Genomic DNA, 20,328 nt, shown 5'->3' with positions numbered 1-20,328 from the left:
AGCACATGAGAAAGTGCTCTAAATCTCTAATAATTAGAGAAATGCAAATCAAAACAACTCTGAGATATCACCTCACACCTAGCAGATTGGCTAAAATGAAAGAAGGGGAGAGTAATGAATGCTGGAGGGGATGTGGCAAAATTGGGACATTAATGCATTGCTGGTGGAGTTGTGAACTGATTCAACCATTCTGGATGGCAATTTGGAACTATGCTCAAAGGGCTATAAAAAAATGCCTGCCCTTTGATCCAGACATACCATTGTTGGGTTTGTACCCCAAAGATATCATAGATAAACAGACTTGCACAAAAATATTTATAGCTGCACTTTTTGTGGTGGCAAAAAACTGGAAAATGAGGGAATTCAATTGGGGAATGGCTGAACAAATTGTGGTATATGCTGGTGATGGAATACTATTGTGCTCAAATGAATAAAAAAATGGAGGAATTCCATGTGAACTGGAAAGACCTCCAGGAATTGATGCAGAGCGAAAGGAGCAGAGCGAGAAGAACACTGTACACAGAGACTGATATACTATGGTAAAATCGAATGTAATGGACTTTTGTACCAGAAGCAATGCAATGGCACAGGACAGTTCTGAGGGATTTATGGTAAAGAACGCTACCCACATTCAGAGGAAGGACTGCAGGAGAGGAAACATAGAAGAAAAACAACTGCTTTAACGTATGGGTTGAGGTGGACATGATTGGGGATGTAGACTCGAAACTACCACACCAATGCAACTACCAACAATTTGGAAATAGGTCTTGATCAAGGACACATGACAAAACTAGTGGAAATGAGCATCGGCCATGGGTGAGGGCAGTGGGGGGGGGGGGGGGTGAAGCGGAAAGTAGGAGAATGAATCATGTAACCATGTTAAAAATGAATATTAATAAATGGTTAAAAAAAAGTGCTATTGCAGGGATGAGCCATCTACATAGGTCTTAAAATATAATAATAACTGTTGTTATGTTCTAGGACTTTATAATATAAGACTTTAAATGTATTTATGATGTAAAAATAATTTTAACAATGGCCAATACCTCAAAATTATGAAAGCATAAAAATCCTAAGGATTATTCTCAAAACTGTACTATTATGAAACATTTTTTTACTTCAAGGATCTATAATTTCATCAGTGTGGTAACTTATTTTATTGACACAGTTTATAACCCCTCTATACTTTAATAAAAAGTTGTTCTGAGTCACTGTTGCTGAAAAATTCATCAACCTGAATCCAACATTCTGATTCTTTCTGAACTCAACTTGGTTGACCTGACAACAAACATACATATGTTGAGTCTATCACTATTATCATGTTCCAAGTCTGCCCAGCCTGGAAGGATCTACCAGAATATTAACTTTGTTTGTATACACATCAAGAGAATCCAGCATCATAATCATGTTATGTTGATGCCCTGAGTTAAAAATGATGAAAATTCAATATTTTAACATATAATTATTTCTATGAAAGAAAAGCAATAGATAATAATACACAGGGTTTTAAATTGCTTGAAGAGATATTAAAGAATATCTTGGGGCAACTATGTAGTAAAGTAGTTAGAATGTCAGGCCTGGAGCAAGGAGGACTTCTGGTTCAAATCTGGACTCTGACACTTCCTAGTTTTGTGATCTTGGGGAAGCCACTTAATGCCCCCACACCTAGCCCTTGCTGTTCTTCTATCTAAGAACTAATATTAAGACAGAAGGTAAGGTTTTGAATAAATTTTTTAAAAATAAAATAAAGAAAAATAAATAAAGAAAAATAAAATAAAGAATATCTGGGAAAAAGCTGTAAAAACTAAGGGAAAAAATCCTTAAGTAAGTTTAAGTCTTATATCTGAAAAGACACAGGACTTAGAATAATATAATAATCTTAAAAGTTAAAGAAAATATTAAAAGTCAAAGGACTTAATGATGGAAGCTATCTTAATGATTATCTAGTTTCATTTCCTTTGTGACAGCCACTGTACTAGCTTCTGTAGATACAAAGACTAAAAAAAATGAAGATGGAGCTGAAGCAGGATCTTGAAGGAAGTGAAGGCACGAATGAGGAGGAGTCAATACCAAGCATGGAGGATTCCTAGTGCAAAGATATCAAAAGAGAAGATGTAGTACTAGGTGTGAAGAGCAGAGAGATTAGTTTAGCTATAACACAGAGCATGGAAAAGAGCAATAAATGATGAGAATGAAATTACAGAATGGTGCTAGTTTATATTTTACATGAGAAGTAACAGGAAACCCCTGAATTGTTTGAATACAGGAATGATGTGGTTGTATCTGTGTTTAAGGAGCTACTTAAAGGATAGCTTAGAGTGGGGAGAGACCTGAGTCAGGGAAACCAATGAGGAGATTATTGCAACAGTATATACAAGTGGGAACAAAGGCCTAAAACTAAGAGTGACTTGAGAATGGCTAAGTGAAAAGAGAAAGGGGTTGTTGCATATTATTGTTGTAGGGACTGAGGGAAATAAGGCCAGAAGTGAAATGATTAGTCTAATATCATGTAAGTAGCAGAGCTGAATGTGAGCCAGGTCTTTGGACTCAAAACTAGTATTCTCTAAATACTACCACAAAGGCATTTAGGCCAGTTCTCTACCCAACCAATTAGTCCCTTCTACTATGTCCTCAACCATGACTTCTTAGTTTAAACACCAACAGTTAACAAAGAACTCATTAACTCAACACAGCTGACCTGTTCTATTGTTGGAATAGTTTTGTTAGAAAATTCTTCCTTGTACTGAATTGAAATCCGTTGCCTTGAAATTTCTACAAACTAATCTTAGTTCTATCACCTTGCATCTAATCTTACTTTAAATGATAACCCTTGAAACTATTTCAAGACAATGATTATGTTCTCCTTAAGCAAAATAATCCTTTATTCTTTCAAAAGCTCATCCTATGGGGGCAGCTGGGTAGCTCAGTGGAGTGAGAGTCAGGCCTAGAGACAGGAGGTCCTAGGTTCAAACCCGGCCTCAGCCACTTCCCAGCTGTGTGACCCTGGGCAAGTCACTTGACCCCCATTGCCCACCCTTACCACTCTTCCACCTATGAGACAATGCACCGAAGTACAAGGGTTTAAAAAAAAAAAAAAAAAAGCTCATCCTATGCCACAAATTCAAGGTACCTCTTCTTGAAATAGAAATCTGGCACCAATCTATACTAATAACACTCCCTCTGATCATGTTTCATTTGTTAATGACCTTTTTAAAATGTAGTATCCAGAGCTGAACACAAAACTATAGGCAAGCCCTAATAAAGACAGCTGGACTCTCAATTCAAACTTATATGCAAAACACAAAGATCTAACAGAGACACTGCTTCAAGAAGCTTAAGAACTAAGGTAAGCAGACCAGAGATATGGAAAAATAAGTGACACATGGAAAAGTGTTAAACGTATGAAAAAGTGAAAGTAAAGTTTTGAAAATTCTGAAAAAGGATAGATGAAACAGGGTAAGGGGAGGAGCAAAAAAAAAAAAGCTTCATTGAAGAGTTGATACTCGAGTGAGCTTTGAAGGAAAAGGGGGACAAATAAAGATGGCAAGGAATCCATTATAGGCAGGAAGGAATTGGAATTTCTTATTACAGGCACAAAGTACAAGGAGGTCAGCCCAAGAAAGGTAGAAAGTTGTCTGTTTTGGATCACAGTAGGAGATAATCCTGGAACAGTAGATTAGAGTTAGACTTTGGAGCATTTTAAATGCTAGAAGCAGTAACATATACTTTGTTAGAAAAATACTAGAAAACCCTTCAAAGTTGAGTAGCAACATAGTCATAAAGTGCATTAGGAAGACTACATGGACATGTGAAGAACAATTGGAAGAAGCAAAAATAACTGTGAAGTTATTATAATAATGCAGACAAGAAGAGATGACTACAGTATAAGTGAGGAGAGTGCCAGGTGTGTAAGAAATACTGCAGAAGTAGAATCAACAGGATGTGACAACTGATTGTCTATATGAAGTGAGAACTCCGAAGTTACAATTCTAGGGTAAAGGCTAGGCTGGGGGGAGGAGAAGGAGCCTGGTTAATTTCAGACAAAGACTGATATTTCTAGAGCCTAACAAGACCTCATAAGGTATCTAAAACAATCCCCTCATTTTACAGATGAAGAAACTGGGGCTCAGTGAGTTAGATGACTTGCCTGAGGCTATACAAGTAGTGTAGGTCAGAAGTGGGACATGTTGAGTTTGAGGTGATGACAAGAAATTCAAGTAGTATCATCAACTATGAAGCTGGAAATAGTTGACTAATTGGGGAAAGGCTAGAGATAAAGATATAGGAGGCATCTGGACAGAAAAATTCATAGGAGCAAATGAGATCAACAAGGGAAAAAGTAAATAGAAAAAAGGCCAGGAAAAAAAAAAACTTGAAGAGAAAGCCTCCAGCAAAGGATTATGGGAGAGTGAGAAAAGAACTAGGAGACAGTAGCATCACATAAGCTAAGAAGCAAGTGGCCAATCTACAGTATCAAATGCCACAGAGAAATGAAAAGAATGAAATAAAAGAAAAAAAAAAACTTTGGATTTAGAAATATGGAGACAGATGCCAGAGTACAAGAAGTGGAGGAACAGAGATGACAGGAAAAAAAAAAAAGCAAGAGACACCTCTCATCCTTTCTAGACCTTTAAGAAAGAAGAGATAAGTCAACAGCTTGGGGAAGTGAGAGGATCAAGGGATGGTGTTTTTTTAGGACAGAGAGATCTGAGTATTATACAAGCAAAGCGATAGGAGTCAACAGAGAGGAAGAGATTTTAAACTTTGGATTTAAGAACAGATGATGGAACGAGGTTCCAGAGGAGAACAGAAAGTATAGAATCAAAGGTATAGGGAGAGAGGGCTTGCTCTGGGAAAGAGCAAAGTCAATTCTTCTTCAAAGACAGGAGAGAAATAGGAGAGATAGAGGATCCTGAAAGGCTTAGAACAATGGGGAGGGGACCTGAAGGTAATCATCAAAGAAAGAAGCAAAGTCATCTATTGAAACTGAGAGGAAGAGGTCAGAGTTGTGTATAGTATAGTGAGTAAATTCTTAATTAACTACTAAATAATTATAGATTTTTGATAAGTAGGAATAGATAGTTGGCTAGAGAAGATGTGTTGACTCCTTTAAATTCAGACAGTGGAATCCTCAAGAGATGATGGGAAAAGAATTCCCAAATTCCCCTAGCAGGGGGCAGTTAGGAATTCTACACTCTTTGAGTTTGGCACTGAAGGGGTGGATGATTGGAGTTTCCTCTGGAAATTTTGGAATAGTGACAATTGGTCTGAAAACATCTTGAGAGCTGAGAAGAATCGGAGAGAGATTAATCTGACAGAGTGAGAGAAGCTCAGGCTGTTGTTCCCTGATTTGAACAGAGGGGACAGAAGAGAGCTTGATTTCTGTGAAACCTGCAGTGGCTGGGATCCTGTCACAGTTGAAGCTTGGAAACTGGAGAGACAGAGAAGGCTGAATTAAGAATATTTATAAAATAGTATAGATTATATAGTTAGAAATATATTTTAGATAGATTAAGGGGTTTTAGAGTAGGCCTGGTTTCCAGGCAAAAGACACTCCTCGCAGAGTTTTACTTGGGGTTCTTTGGGGTTCAGTTAGAATTCTTAGCTTAGGGGCAGCTGGGTAGCTCAGTGGAGTGAGAGTCAGGCCTAGAGACAGGAGGTCCTAGGTTCAAACCCGGCCTCAGCCACTTCCCAGCTGTGTGACCCTGGGCAAGTCACTTGACCCCCATTGCCCACCCTTACCAATCCTCCACCTATGAGACAATACACCGAAGTATAAGGGTTTAAAAAAAAATTTGTTAATGTGATTAAATTAGAAGTATATAAACTTGGTTCATTAACCTTATTAAAAAAAAAAGAATTCTTAGCTTAGGGAAATATATACATATATAATAAATATATTTCATACTTTTCCTTTCCCTTACCTTTCCCTGCATTCTTATAGTTACAATAAATAGTTTTACTATAATCAGTCTCAAATTGATTTCCTCAACTGCCAAGTCCAGCCATTTCTCCAATTGTTATCAACTGGGTATCTTTAAAGCTAATAGCCTACCAATATCAACAACTATTGACGCCAATACCAAATCAATATAAGGGTCAATATTCTCCATAACAATAGGTTTGAGAAAAAAAGACAAAGTCTGTAATAGCAAAAGAAAGAACAAATATAAATAGCTATGATACAGAGGAAAGTATTCTAAATGCAAAGCAAAGTGAAGTGCTATGACACTACAGGGAAGTGAAGAATAATGATTTCCATTTGCCAGCAAAGATGCAGGTAAGGTTAGACAACAAATTTATGTTGGATCTAGTCATCCTTGATTTAAACCTACCTTGATTTAAACCATATATATATTTTTAAAAAACATTGTGATTGGAGATCAAATAGCTTTTAGCAAATATGTCACACTGCTGATGAGCACTAAACTTGCAGTTACCTGGAACATAGAAGTCTTTTTCTAATTAAACTACTGCCTAGCCTTATCTTCTAGCCCATAATTTGAATCTTTGAATCCCACTGCATCTGTATCATATCATATCCTATGTTCATGGCATTATATTTATTCCTATTAAATTTCATCTTGTCAAATAGGGTCATCATTCCATTTTTTTCTCAGATCCTAATTCTGCCATCCCATTACATTCTGTTAAACATCATGCTAAAATTCAAATATGTTACATATAGAGTATTCATCTCATATACCAAATGAGAAAGATCAAAGGGCCAAAGATTTAAAGCTGGAAGCAAACTTGGAGGTCATCAAGTCCAACTTAATCTATTTCACAAATGAGGAAACTGAGACCTGAGGAAGTTTAGAGACTCACACAGCTAGTAAGTAACTGAGGCAGGGTTGGAATCCAAGTCTAATTGACTCAAACTTCAGAGCTCTTAAGTAACCTAGCCTAATCCAAAAATGAGGCTAATCTAACATTTATTGGATCCAATTCTAGGATTCCATTATTATGAAAAACTCAACAGCATGAAAACTCCCTCTACTAATGCAGCTCAGCAACTTCTCTATAATTTAATCTTACAGAATTGCCTGGGTCCTAAGAGTTTAAAATTTTGCTTATCATACCACAAATGACTACCAGAAAGAGCGCCTATATCTAAGTCTACTTCACTCCAAGGACTGGTCTTTAATTCATTACACCATGCTAACTTTCAATTTAATGTTATTTCTTAATAAAGTAATTCTTGGGGCAGCTGGGTAACTCAGTGGATTGAAAGTCAGGCCTAGAGACAGGGTCCTAGGTTCAAATCTGGTCCCAGACACTTCCCAGCTGTGTGACCCTGGGTAAGTCACTTGACCCCCCATTGCCCACCCTTACCACTCTTCCACCAAGGAGCCAATACACAGAAGTTAAGGGCTTAAAAAAATAAATAAATAAAATAATTCTTCTAAATTTCTAATGATAACTGCAAAAAACATCCATTCTGAAATTTATTCCAGTTGGCTTAAAAAATTAACATTTTCCAATTAATAGTTTCAAAAATCCACATCCTTCCCCTTTTTGACAAGGACAGACAGCTTTCCTCATACTTTCCCCATTTTCTACACAGTTCTTCAACTAATATCCCCATAACTCAGTGTTTACATAACCAAGTTCTTCCAGTAGTCTAGATTGCTTTGAACTCCTTTCAAAAACAACTGGGTGTTCCCTAACTAAAGCCTCACATATCTCAGACTTGAATTCCTTCTCTATTCTTCTCAATCTGAATATCTTTCTACTTGCACCCCTCAAAAAAGAAGCAAATGGAAACTGATTACCTTCCTTTTTCTCTGTGCTATGTTAATATTATTTTGTTAACTGAAGGCACAGATGTATTCCCTTTCAGTTGTTCTTAACTTCTCAACATTGTTCTTAAAGGTATATATCACTTATTCATTGTGACAGTCTTTCCATCTTTTGGCTAGACAGGGTTAAGTAAATTGCCCAGGGTCATATAGCTAGGAACTGTCTGCGCTCCCATCTCTAGGCCTGACTCTATACCCTGAAGATGACAAATGCACTCAAGAACTCAAATATGACTTCATCACCTTCAGAGGGCCCCTGACTTGAGCTATATAACCTTTTAATTTCTTATTATTTATCATTTGCAATTTGTTGCTAAAATGTTTTGAAGCACCCCCTCAATCTGCCTTCTCTTTTGGAGTCTCTGCCCAAGGGCTTGGCACCCAATATTCCTCTAGATTTTCCCTCATATTCCTGCAAAGGTGGCCTCAGTTCTTATCCTCATTTGGAGGTAAAACCATCACCTGTGTACACTGTATTTATCTGAGAAAACTGTCCATGTTGGGTTTCCTTTTACAAGTTAAACACAGAAAACTCCTTTAAATTACTCCTTTAAATTCTGACATACTACCTCAACTTCAATGCCTGGTGGACATTTCAAAACATGTCACAGAGCCACCTCACGTTCAACAAGTCTAGAACAGAATTTGACCACTAACCTCTCATCCAAACGTCCCATCGTGTTGAGACTATGTAATGTAGGATTTATGCAAGATCTCTTGCATTTGCAAAATTACCATAGGCAATCCTGTCAGTTAGGAGAATGGAACTTTGGCCCGGCAGGTGCCAGTCCCAAGACCTGACAATTTGAGCTAGGACTATAAATACCCCTGCAGAACCAACCTGGTACTAAGAAAGGCAAAACAGAGTCCTTTCTCTCTCAAGCTCATAGTCTTGTGAGGAACAACACATATATGATCTCATTTTATACTCACAGCAACTATGGGAGGAAATTGCTATTTTTATCACAATTTATAGGTGAGAAATTGAGGCTCCAATGGAACAAGTGATTTGCCTGTGGTCACACAGTTAGTAAATTAATGTTTGATTTATTTTGTAGGCAATTATACATGTATATGTAATTTCCTTTGATGAAATATAAAGTCTCTGAGGGCCAAGATTATTATTTTTTTTTTTGCCTTTTATCTCCAGGTTCAGCATAGTACCTGGCACATAACAATTGTTTAATAAATGCTTGTTAACTGATGGATAACATAGCAGAGTTGGGACAATATCTTCTATACTCTGAAAGTATTGAGGAACTCAAACAGCTTTGAGTTATGGTTTTAGCTATCAATTTACTTTATTACAAATTAAAACTGGTAAAAAATGAAAATGATTTTCATTAATCATGGAAATTGTCCTTTTAGAGATAGGTTTTTAGATTTTCTTCATGCCCCTGCTAATTTTAATAATAAATCCATAAAGCACAAAGTGTGGAGCATCTCAAATTAAAAGACTGACCTAAAACAAAATATTAAATTATCATTTCACTTTCCTCTATTTATGCCTTCTTTCAAGGTAATGAAACAAAACTAAAAAAAAAAAAAAAAAAAAAAGAGAGAGAGAACATCTAGAAAGAAAGAAGAGGCATCTCAGAGAAACAGCTTTGAAAGTAAATGATGCTATTACCCAAGTCGCTTACAAAAAGGGGTCAGTGAGCAGTGTAGAATGTGTGAGAATAGAAGGTGGAGAATAATCACTAACAAATCCAAGAAAGAAAAGAAGTATACACTAGATATACCTTCAGGTTCTGTGGACGGCTGAACTTGTTAAGGAGTGCTGTCTGAATGAGTTCCCAGCGACTGCCTGCTGTTCGTTCGCCATTCTTTTAGAAAAAGAGAAAGGGAGATTAAAAAGGATTTTCAAATTCCTATGCATCCCAGATCTGAAAATGAGCCAAAATCATACAAATTTTATATTCACAAGTATACCTAAAAATTTCAGTTACTTCTCTTACCTCATCTTCAACAGGGTACAAATTTTGTTCTGAGCAAGGCATTTTGACATGCTTATTATCCCATATATCCCTATAATGTGTTGGAAAAGGTTTAGGAACTTCTCCAGCTTTCAAAAGATCTACCTGCAATGAAGAGAATACTCATAATGCAATATGTATAAACATTCCTCTACATTTCACAGAATGTCCTAAAAAAGACACTCAAAAGTCAATACTAAAAGGTATAAACCATGGTCTAAGCTTGTCCAAAAAAGTCTTAAAACATTTTCATATTTACATGTAAAACACATTTATGGAGGAGGTTATTTTAAAATAAAAACCACTGTTAGTACAATGAAGAGATGAATCACAAAATTCTGGACCTAATAGGGTTTTTAGAGGTAATTTAATCCAACCCCCTCAACTTAATGCATGAATTTCCTCTGCAACAGTGGTGTAAAATTCAAATAAAAACATAAATAAGGAGCCCTTATGAACCACATACTGACTTGGGAAACCACATATTAACATTGTCCATGTTCTAGGATTTTTATTTACTTTGTAAAATATTTCCCTATTATATTTTAATTTGGTTCAGTGCACTATTTAATAACACTTCTCTACAACATATCTGAAATGTACTTTTCCAGCCTAAAAGTGAACCCTTCCAATGTCATGGGAAATTCACTAACTGATAAGATACATAGTTTCTGAGATTTCAAAGAAATTTCTGAAGTCATTAACTATACTAAAATATTCTCAACTATGAAAGAGAGCAAAAAAGTTTAGAGAATATATACTATATAATTTGAAAGGAAACAAAAGGAATTTTTTTGGTTTCTAATAAAGTATTATGTTTCATACATTACATCATTTTTTAGAATTCTTTCATTCCAAAACTATAAACAGTTATGACTTAAAAAAATTTATACCTTTGTAGAGTTGGTCATCACTTAAGAAATAAAGTAACAAATGGGTATTATATTAACAAAGTATCATTTTACTTCGAGAATTAAACATATATCAATAAGAGCTACCTGGATATACAATCAAGTGTACAAACAGGCATCTCATTAATGGTACCATAATTCTTAATTTAAGGAAAAAATAATGAATTCACTTGCATTACATCATAATCACGCAGTGTAAAAGGAATCTAAGGAAGGACATCCAGGTCATTTTATAGCTTTGCTAGGAATATATTTAAAGTAAGGTTTTTTAGTTTTTCTTGTCTAAATACAAAAGTTCAAGTTGAAGTAATAATCATCTTACTTTTTTTTAAAGTTAAGCTGCCATTTTAAGCACCACATATTATACTCAACCAATGACTTTTACAGCCTTACACAGATTTAGCAAGGACCATTTATGCATTGGTCTAATTTAACAATGAGGATATGGCTTAAACTATTTTTAATAAGCTCTTCTGAGTTTTCTCAGTTAAGGTGACACACCCGAACAGTTACTGTATGATTGACAGAGTGTCTCAGGTGAGGAAGACGAACTCCACACAAAGGCATTCTTCTCAATTCCTCAATAGGAGTTCCAAGCCATTTCTTATCTGGGGAAACCTGAGGTGGAATGTACTTGGGGATCTTCCTGTCTGGTCTTTGGTGTTTGAGTTCACATTGTTCTTTTCTAAAATCAAGAAAAACAAATTATCATGTTATTTCTAAAAATTCTAGAGACAAATACAATCTGTGGGTCCATAAACAAGCTCCAAAATTTAGAAATCAGGTGAAAATTTTTAGCTTTCAGGAATTTGTAGAATACCCAGGCAACCTGTATCCTAGAATGTCACCTGGAAGGATTCAAAAGGGTAGGTGAGAATACCTGGCCAAGGTAATTTCCTGAGTCAAGTACAGGACCAATAGAAGCCCTAACATTCATCTGCCTTCTGTGGAATGTTAATATTAATTTGTATCCCTTTTTGGCCCCCAAAATAAATTTGTAATTTTAAAGCTCAAATGGTTTGACTTAATACTGAGCTTAAAAATGGCTTTTCTCACAAGGCTATATGAGGCTGGTTAGGGATCTCCCACCTTCTGACTACCTCTTTTATCTTTGGTAAGGACTAGAAGGGTGGAGATGAGTCCTTTGTTTAACTGTAAACAGGGACACTCCAGGGTGGAGAAGCAATTAAATGAATTGGGCAGACCCAGGTGGGGATGAATGCACAAGGCCAGGCAGCCATTCTAACTGCCACTGTGATTGCTCTTGGCATCTCAAAGACCAGTCTGTTGACCTATAGAAGGTCTATGTCCTTCAGAGAGGCCTGGAATGGGGCATAAATTGACAAAGGGGCCAAGAAGTCAGGACTTTTTCCTGGCAATCTTGGACTGGTGAGAGCAACAGTCTAGAAGAGCTAGCAAGACACATAGCTTGTTCTCCCCACTCACCCCCTACTTGCTGATTTTTGCTATTTTAGTTGCAACACTTCCCCATAGCTACTACCTCCCTTTTCTTCTTTTTTTTTTAAACCTTTACCTTCTGTCTTAGAATCAATATTAAGTATCAGTTCCAAAACAGAAGAGTGGTAAAGTCTAGGCAATTAGGGTTAAGTGACTTGCCCAGGGTCAAACAGCTAGGAACTCTCCAAGGTTATACTTGAACCCAGGTCCTCCTGTCCCTAGGCCTGGCACTTTATCTACTGAGCCATCTAGCAGCCCCACCTTTCTTCTTCATTAATTCCTTTCTCTTCCCCATAAATCTGTGACCAAAGGGAGCAGAAACCTGTGCTAAAATGAATTGCATGTCAGTTAAAATTGAAGGCCCTTAAGAGAGACTTCATGGCTGTCAAAAAAGTGTTGGTTGTATATAGTAAGCACCTAGATTTATACTGCTACATACTGTGCCTACCTGGAAGTCAGGATATAGTAAGTCTTATCCAAAAGTAATTGAAATACGTCCCATTATAACTTGATACTCATGCCCAAGAACAAAACGTGTCATACCAAAAATCTATGTTTTACAAGAGGAATTGCTAAAAAGCAGTAATCCCCTCTTAGGAAAAGCAAAATATGATTTTAAAAAAATCTTTATCTTTTGTTTTAGAATCCATACTAGTATTGTTTCCAAGGCAGAAGAGCAATAAAGTGGGTTAAAGTGACTTGCCTAGGGTCACACAGATAGAAAGTGTCTGAGACCAGATTTCCTGCCAGGTCCAGGCCTGGCACTCTATTTACTGTGCTACCTAACTACCCCCCAAATCAGAATATTTTCTCAAATTATATTCAGAACTAGAAGGGGCCTTAGTGGTTACAGAGCTTAACCCTATCTTTTTGCAAATAAGGAAAATAAAGCTGAGAGTAGTTAAGTAACTTGTCTGGAGTCACACAACTAGTAAATATCTGAAGAAGGATTTGAATTTAAGACTTTCTGACTCTAGGTCCAGGAGTATATCCACTAAGTCAGTGAGTTCAAACTTAATAGAAACACGTGACTGCCACAACTCACAACACTTTTATCATAGCACTGGCTCGAGAGACAGCTCCAGATGCTATCTACCTCCCAGGCATTCTGGAATAACTCTAAGTTACATGAATTTTAGAGAATAAGTTTAAAACTAAAATTACGTATTAAATTGAAAAATACATAATTTGATGAACAGAACTAGCTTTTCCACACAACAAATCAATATTTAAGTCTACATAAGATGTTATTTAACTTCTAAGTCTTAATTTACATTAAAAATAGGAAATAATGTGAAAAATTTAATTTCATTTACTATCTTGCTTCTTGACTTCTAAGAATTTAAATTTGGTACTGTATATTTAACAGAGCTAACCTGGAAAACAATTGCTTCTCTGTTTAAACATAACAATTCTGTTTATCTCAATAATTACAAAATGCTCTCCATGTAATTTGGTTGGTTGACAAACATTTATTTTAAATGCTTACTATATTCCAGGCATTGTGCTAAGCCTCAGGGATACAAGAAATGGGAAAAATTACCTTTTGTCCTCTCCTCGGGGCATTCTCATGAAGTGATCTGTTATTTTAGAATCCTTTCTCCCAGGTTGCTTGGGACCTTTGCATTCCACATTCAGACCAGGGATGGTAGGAGATTTGGCGTATAAATTGTCCTCCACTGGGGGACTCTCTTCTCTTTCAAACTGAAGTCTGGCTCCATTATCTTCACATGCTCTACTAGACTGCTGTTTTCTACATTCTGTTTTAGTTTCCACTGCTTGAAACTTGGATGACTTATTTGCTGCTTTAGAGGAATCACCATCTTCTTGTTCATCAAAACATGGGCTTGTTTCTTCATCTGCTTCAGAATTCTGACAGCTATTCTTAGAATTATCAACATCCATTGGGGACTCTGGTTCACTTTCTTTCTCAAAAAGAGGAGACTCTGCAGGACTTTCTTGTCCACTCATCTTCCCAATATTCTTCTGATCAGTTATAAGGTCACCACAACAAACATCTGACAGTGGACTCTCTGGAACAACATCTACATCCTCCTGTTGACTAGCTACAATAGAGTCATCAGGCTGGCAACACTTACTTTGCTGCAAGTTGTCTGAAGCCTCTGTTGGTTGTGCATCTTTCATAGGCTGCTTGGAATTTGCTATCTTTACAGGTGTCAATAAGAGCTGCCTATTGTCTCTATTTTCTTCACAATCTATGTGATGATCATCACTTTGGGGTGATTGATCCACATTAGCATTTCTGAATTGATCTGCTACAAGGGTTACTTCCTGGGGTTCGGTTTCCAAAAGCTCCTTTTGTTTTCCTTCACTTTGCCAATTACAGGTACTGGAAGTAAGAGGATGGTTGAAATGCTTTGTACTTTTATCTAGAGATGAGTTAGGGTGGCTCAGCTGAGAAACATTTTCTAACTTCTCCATGTTATGTTGGAAAAGGTTATCTTTCTGTACAGAACTCATTTTAGATCCTGCTGCTATGATGGTATCTTTACTCTGTAAACTGTAGAGAACAAAGAAAACATAAGTAGATTAAATAAAACATCTTGCATGAAATAATCAGTAGTCTAAAGACACCAACAAACTGAGTCAAAAAGAAAGTCAACTCCTTATAACTAAGCAATCTCTAAATATTTACTATTCAAAAACACTCAGACTCTTGGTGACTTAAGTATGACCATTACCAGAAAAACACTCAGGAATTCAGCACTTTGAATATTAAAGACATTACCATTCTATTCATCTGCACTTACTGCTTCAGTCATGTTTTAACTCCCTCTCAGTTATTTACCAAGTCCTGTTCATTCTGCTTCTAGTTTCTCAAATCTTAACTTTCCATACTACTACCTTAATTCAAGCCTTACCCAGAAATAAGGCACCCAATTAAACTCTACACTTCCAATCCATCCTACATATCACTGCCAAATTAATCTTCCTGATGAATAACTCAATTCACTGCATAAAAATTGTTAATGGCTTCCCTCCGCTCAAAAATTGAAGTGTGGAAACTCCTGACACTGAAGACTTCCACAGTATCCAGAACCAGCCTACATTTCTAACCTAATCTTACTTGTTCTCCATCTACTTTAAGCAATTCATTATTCTTCCAAATAAGTTACACTTTCTTACCTCCATACTTTTGTCTATGCCAAGACAACCCTCCAATCTCTTGTCTGATTTCGCTCTGAAACCTTTTCTATCATTCAAGACCCAATTTAAATGCTCCTGATCCTAGACTTCTCTCATACCTAACCTACCACCTAGAAGATTTTGTTCTCTCTTTTCTATTCCCACATTTTGTTTCTACTAGCTCTGTGCAGTAGTCAATCCAATTATTCACAAATGTTTCATTTCCCCCATGCACTTTAAGAATAAAGTCCATGTCTTAATAATTATTTACTGAAGGATGAGCGTTACATTCAACAAGTATTTATTGAGCTTCTACTATGTGCCTAGCACTGTACTAGAGATGATATCAGGCTTTAAGCATTAAGTATAATGCCTGATCTCAAGGAGCTTACAATCTAATTGAGGAAAAACCTAAACAAAATTAGTATATAAGCTTATAATCCAGTGCTAATTTACATGGCATAATAAATAGAGTTGTAAGATGCTTGAGGTAGGGGCCATGTCTTACTAATCATCATTATCTTCCACAATGCCTATTATACTCCTTTGTATGTTTTAGTTACTTAATATTCTTGAATGAATATGTTAGTGACGCAATCTGACGACAAGGATGTGCCCCTTAAGAAGGTGCATAGGTATTAGCAATTGGACAAAATAACTACATGCATTCAATAAAAACCATATCCTTACACATACACCCATATACATAAATGTATTTGTACAGAGATGATCAGAGAGGAATAAGCTGTCAAACATAACAAGAAAAAACTTAATGGAGTAGGAAAAAGGAAAGCAACTATAGTCATTTGACTGGACTGGGTTCTCATCAGCCTGAGTGTCTATCCATCCACACCATTATACCTCCCATCTCCTCTAGGAAGTAATTCTAGCCCACAAGAATGAATGAGGGAATTTAGGTAGCTCAGTAGACAGAAAGCCAGGCCTGGATTCAAATCTGACCTCAGACATTTCCTAGCTATGTGCCCTTGGACAAGTCACTAACAGAAATTTTTTAGCCTTACCACCCTTCTGCCTTAGAACTGATACTAAGTATAGATTCTAAGACAGAAGGGTTTAAAAAAAAAAAAGGATGACATGGATACTCTTCTTGCTGGCAATCCGATTTTGACCATTTTGCTTCACTAGTTATTTCTTCACAAAATGCTGTCAGTTTTGGCACCTTAAGACACACAGAGGACTGTGTGATCCAAGGCAGGATAACAGGCCTTCCTTGGCAAGTTTAACTAAAAGATCTTACCTAGAACTGATCTGATAGACTGAAAAAAAGGGGGACAGAGGAAATATCTTCCCTCCATATTCTCAGGAAATGAGGGACTCCTAAGTAGAGAGACCATTACTCTGCATCTATCTTCCTACTGGCAACAAGACAGAAACAGTTGGATTAAAACAAATAGCTACGGGGGCAGCTGGGTAGCTCAGTGGAGTGAGAGTCAGGCCTAGAGACAGGAGGTCCTAGGTTCAAACCCGGCCTCAGCCACTTCCCAGCTGTGTGACCCTGGGCAAGTCACTTGACCCCCATTGCCCACCCTTACCACTCTTCCACCTATGAGACAATACACCAAAGTACAAGGGTTTAAAAAAAAACAAAAAAACAAATAGCTACCATTGATAAGACATGGTCCTAAACTAGACTTGTCCCTGATAGTATTTCTCTGAAGTACTTCTTGTGCAGGAAGGACAGATGGAAAAAAAGACAGAAATAAGTATTTAATTAAGTGCCTACTGTGATTGTGCTAAATGCTTTATAAATATCTCATTTAATCCTCAAAACAATGCTGAGATGTAGGTGCTCACTTTATAGTTCTGGAAAGTGAGGCAAGCAAAAATGAAGTGCCTTGTCTAGTCACACAGCTAGTAAGTACCTGAGGCCAGATTTTAACTCAGGTCTTCCCAATTCCTGACTCTATCCACTGAAATACCTTGCTGCCTCAAGAAAAATTTAAAAATCTATGAGGAATATAGCTATCAAAAAAGTGTTTGTGGAGAAGGTAAATGTAAAGTAGTTTTGTTTTTTTTTTAAATTTTTTAAACCCTTAACTTCTGTGTATTGACTTATATGTGGAAGAGTGGTAAGGGTAGGCAATGGGGGTCAGGTGACTTGCCCAGGGTCACACAGCTGGGAAGTGTCTGAGGCCGGATTTGAACCTAGGACCTCCTGTCTCTAGGCCTGGCTCTCAATCCACTGAGCTACCCAGCTGCCCCCTGTAAAGTACTTTTAAGGTATTCTTTGAACTAGAACTAGTATAATTTCCAATAGGCACTATTAGTATTTAAATAGCATAGAAGAGAAAGGGCCCTCCAGGGAAGAATAATAGCATGAACAAGGGTAGAGGTGTGTTTTACAATATGTTTGTTCAGTATATATTTATGTATGCGTTTATTTCTATAAAACTTTACTTCTTTAGTAAAGATCTATTCTTTTCATCTGTAGTTTACAATGAGAACATTGTAATTCATACCTTTTTAATCTTGTCTTGAATCCTTTAGTGTCCACCCAACTGGTAATTGTCTTTTGTTTGAAAACTAGAAAAAAAATTAAGCATTAATTTATATACCTCATAATTGGCCTGTCATAGTTCCCATAAGCAGCAGTCATAAATGTGTGTCCAAGATCATACTTGATATTATATCAAGTGAGCTGAACCTGGAATCAGGAGAGACCTGAGTTCAAATCATGAATCCAACAAGCTGCTTCCCTATGAGCAAGTCATTTAATCTTTCTAAAAGAGTTTAGTCAATTGTTAAATGGATATAGTTATATCTGAGTACTTGATTTGAATTAACTGAGTACTACAGAGATCAAATGAGATGACATGGAGAATAAAAGTCCTATTCACAATATGATGATGCAATGATACTATCTAGACATTCAATATCTTCAGATCGTTAGTATAACTATTTATTAAGGAGCAGCCAGGTGTCTCAATATATAGCAGGGGTCGGCAACCTTTTTGGCCATAAGAGCCATAAACGCCACATTTTTTAAAATGTAATTTCGTGAGATCCGTACAGTGCTCACAGTGCGCGCTCCTGTAACAGTGCCTGAAAAAAAATTGACTTTATGGCTCCTGCAGAAAGCCATATCTGACCCTCAAAAGAGCCAGAGAGCCATACATTGCCAACCCCTGATATATAGAGTGCCAAGCCTGGAGTTGGAAAACCTGGGTTCAAATCTGGCTTCAGACATTTCCTAACTGTGTCACCCCAGTGAAGTCACTTAACCCTGATTCCCTAGCCCTTCTTGCTCTTCTGTCTTATATTTTATATTAAGAGAGAAAGTAAGGGGTTTTTCTTAATTGCTTATTAAGCATCTTTTCATTTGGCAAGTAACAAAAAGAAAGGCAGCTTAAGATTTAATTCAATCCAACATTTATAAAATAACTACTATAAGCAAGGAGCTCTGCTAAGTACTGGAGATTATTCTTGGTCCAGATCTATAACTATATCAGTATAGGAAACTCCTAGTGTAGAAATTCCTTTCACAACCACAGATCTACCCCTCCCCTATTATTTAATACTTTTTGAGAGTTGACTGGAACACAGAGATTAAGTGACTTGCCCATGGTCACATAGCTATTATGTGTGATGAAGACAGAACTTGAATCTCAGCTAGGTGACTAATTGGATAAAGAACTAGGCCTGGAGGTGGAAGGAACTAGGTTCAAAACTGGCCTCAGACACTTCCTAGCTCTGTAATCCTGGGCAAATCACTTAATCTCCCATTGACTAATCCTTGTCATGTTTTAAGAGTTGTTACTAATACAGAAGGTAAGAGTTTAAAAACAAACAAAAAAGTACTCATTACCTAATGGTAATTTCAAGCCATGAAACATCTCATGCTCTTTTCCATGTAATAAAAGGTTTGATCATTGTTTCATTTAGTTTCATATTTCCAGGTGCAATGATAATATTCCCAGCCCTGTGGCAACAGTCACTGTTTCACTTTGGTTTCCTGCTAGCAAATGAATCCTAAAATGAATAATTATAGAATAAGGGCCAGGCAACACACCTGAACTAAACATATTAGAATAATTCAATATTAGTATTATTCTTTTTTCCCTCCAATGTAAAGGCATTACCTGACCAACTGAGACCAAAGTCTCAGATCCCTCCCCTCCCAAGTAAGAGAAAAAGGTTCTTTTCCTCCTAAATCTGCCTAGCAACACCAGAGAATTCTCATCTTTTCACTTGAGAGAGTTGTCATCATTAATACACGATATTCAGTATAAAGAAAAACGAACTGCTGAAGAGAACTGGTCAGGAGGGCAACTCTAAACGGGAAATATTTAGGTGCCCTGAAAATGGCACAAGCATCCGGTTCCTGAGGCAGGGAGACATGGGCTCGTGAAAATCGTCAGGTGGACAATGACTCCCCGAGTCCTCCTCAGTGTCGAGATTAAGTGGAAGAGAAAAATGGGAAGGAAAGGTCCAGGGACCGGGGCGAGGGGCACCGACCTTTGTTCCCCAATTTGCCGCCCGAGTCGACGCTGTGTGGCCGGGGCACTGCTGGCCCTGGAGAACCAGTGGATGGGGACGACGGCGGCGTCCTCTGCCAGAGAGGGCACAGGGTGGGCTGCCCGGGGTCGCCCCGGGAGGACGAGACCTGCCTCTTTCCTGCGGGATGGCTCAGGGGATCTGAGACTGCGGGCGGCGGCGATTTCGGGGCGCCGCAACGGGCTCGCTTCCTGCAGGGCTTGCAGCCGGAGCCCGCACTCATGCTGGGGCCCCGCGGCGCGCAGCCCCCGGACCAGCCCGGGCGGAGAGCTTCATTCACCGGCCCGGAGGTGGGGGACGGCGGGTGGGGGCGGGCGGCCGGCTCTCCCACACCACACCATGCCCTCTCCTGCACCTGTGTCTCTGTACCCTTTTCTCTCCGAAATAACTCTCTCGGCCCGCCAAGGGAAACCGAGTGCTCTGAGATTCTCCCTTTCTCTTTTCCCCCAACCCCGATAAGTCTCTGTCTCCTCAGCAGATGTAGCCGGGTGGCTTCAGACGCCTCCACTTTTGCGCCTC

General features: G+C 37.8%; 1 protein-coding gene across 1 annotated transcript in view; it reads right to left on the bottom strand.

Moving 5' to 3' along the window:
* The window catches only part of PARG (poly(ADP-ribose) glycohydrolase), a 141,098-nt gene extending 121,066 nt beyond the window's left edge, over nucleotides 1-20,032 (bottom strand). The window contains exons 1-6 of the mRNA XM_044665770.1: nucleotides 19,771-20,032; nucleotides 17,775-17,838; nucleotides 13,691-14,668; nucleotides 11,191-11,374; nucleotides 9,761-9,883; nucleotides 9,545-9,628 (exon numbers count right to left, since the gene is read on the bottom strand). Of these exons, the coding sequence (XP_044521705.1) occupies nucleotides 9,545-9,628; nucleotides 9,761-9,883; nucleotides 11,191-11,374; nucleotides 13,691-14,668; nucleotides 17,775-17,838; nucleotides 19,771-20,032 (1,695 nt within the window). The remainder of the gene's footprint in view (nucleotides 1-9,544; nucleotides 9,629-9,760; nucleotides 9,884-11,190; nucleotides 11,375-13,690; nucleotides 14,669-17,774; nucleotides 17,839-19,770) is intronic.
* Nucleotides 20,033-20,328: the final 296 nt, after the last annotated feature.

Source organism: Gracilinanus agilis, chromosome 2 (genome assembly GCF_016433145.1).
Source record: "Gracilinanus agilis isolate LMUSP501 chromosome 2, AgileGrace, whole genome shotgun sequence".
Taxonomy (NCBI): domain Eukaryota; kingdom Metazoa; phylum Chordata; class Mammalia; order Didelphimorphia; family Didelphidae; genus Gracilinanus; species Gracilinanus agilis.
This window is presented reverse-complemented; position numbering and strand designations above follow the sequence as displayed.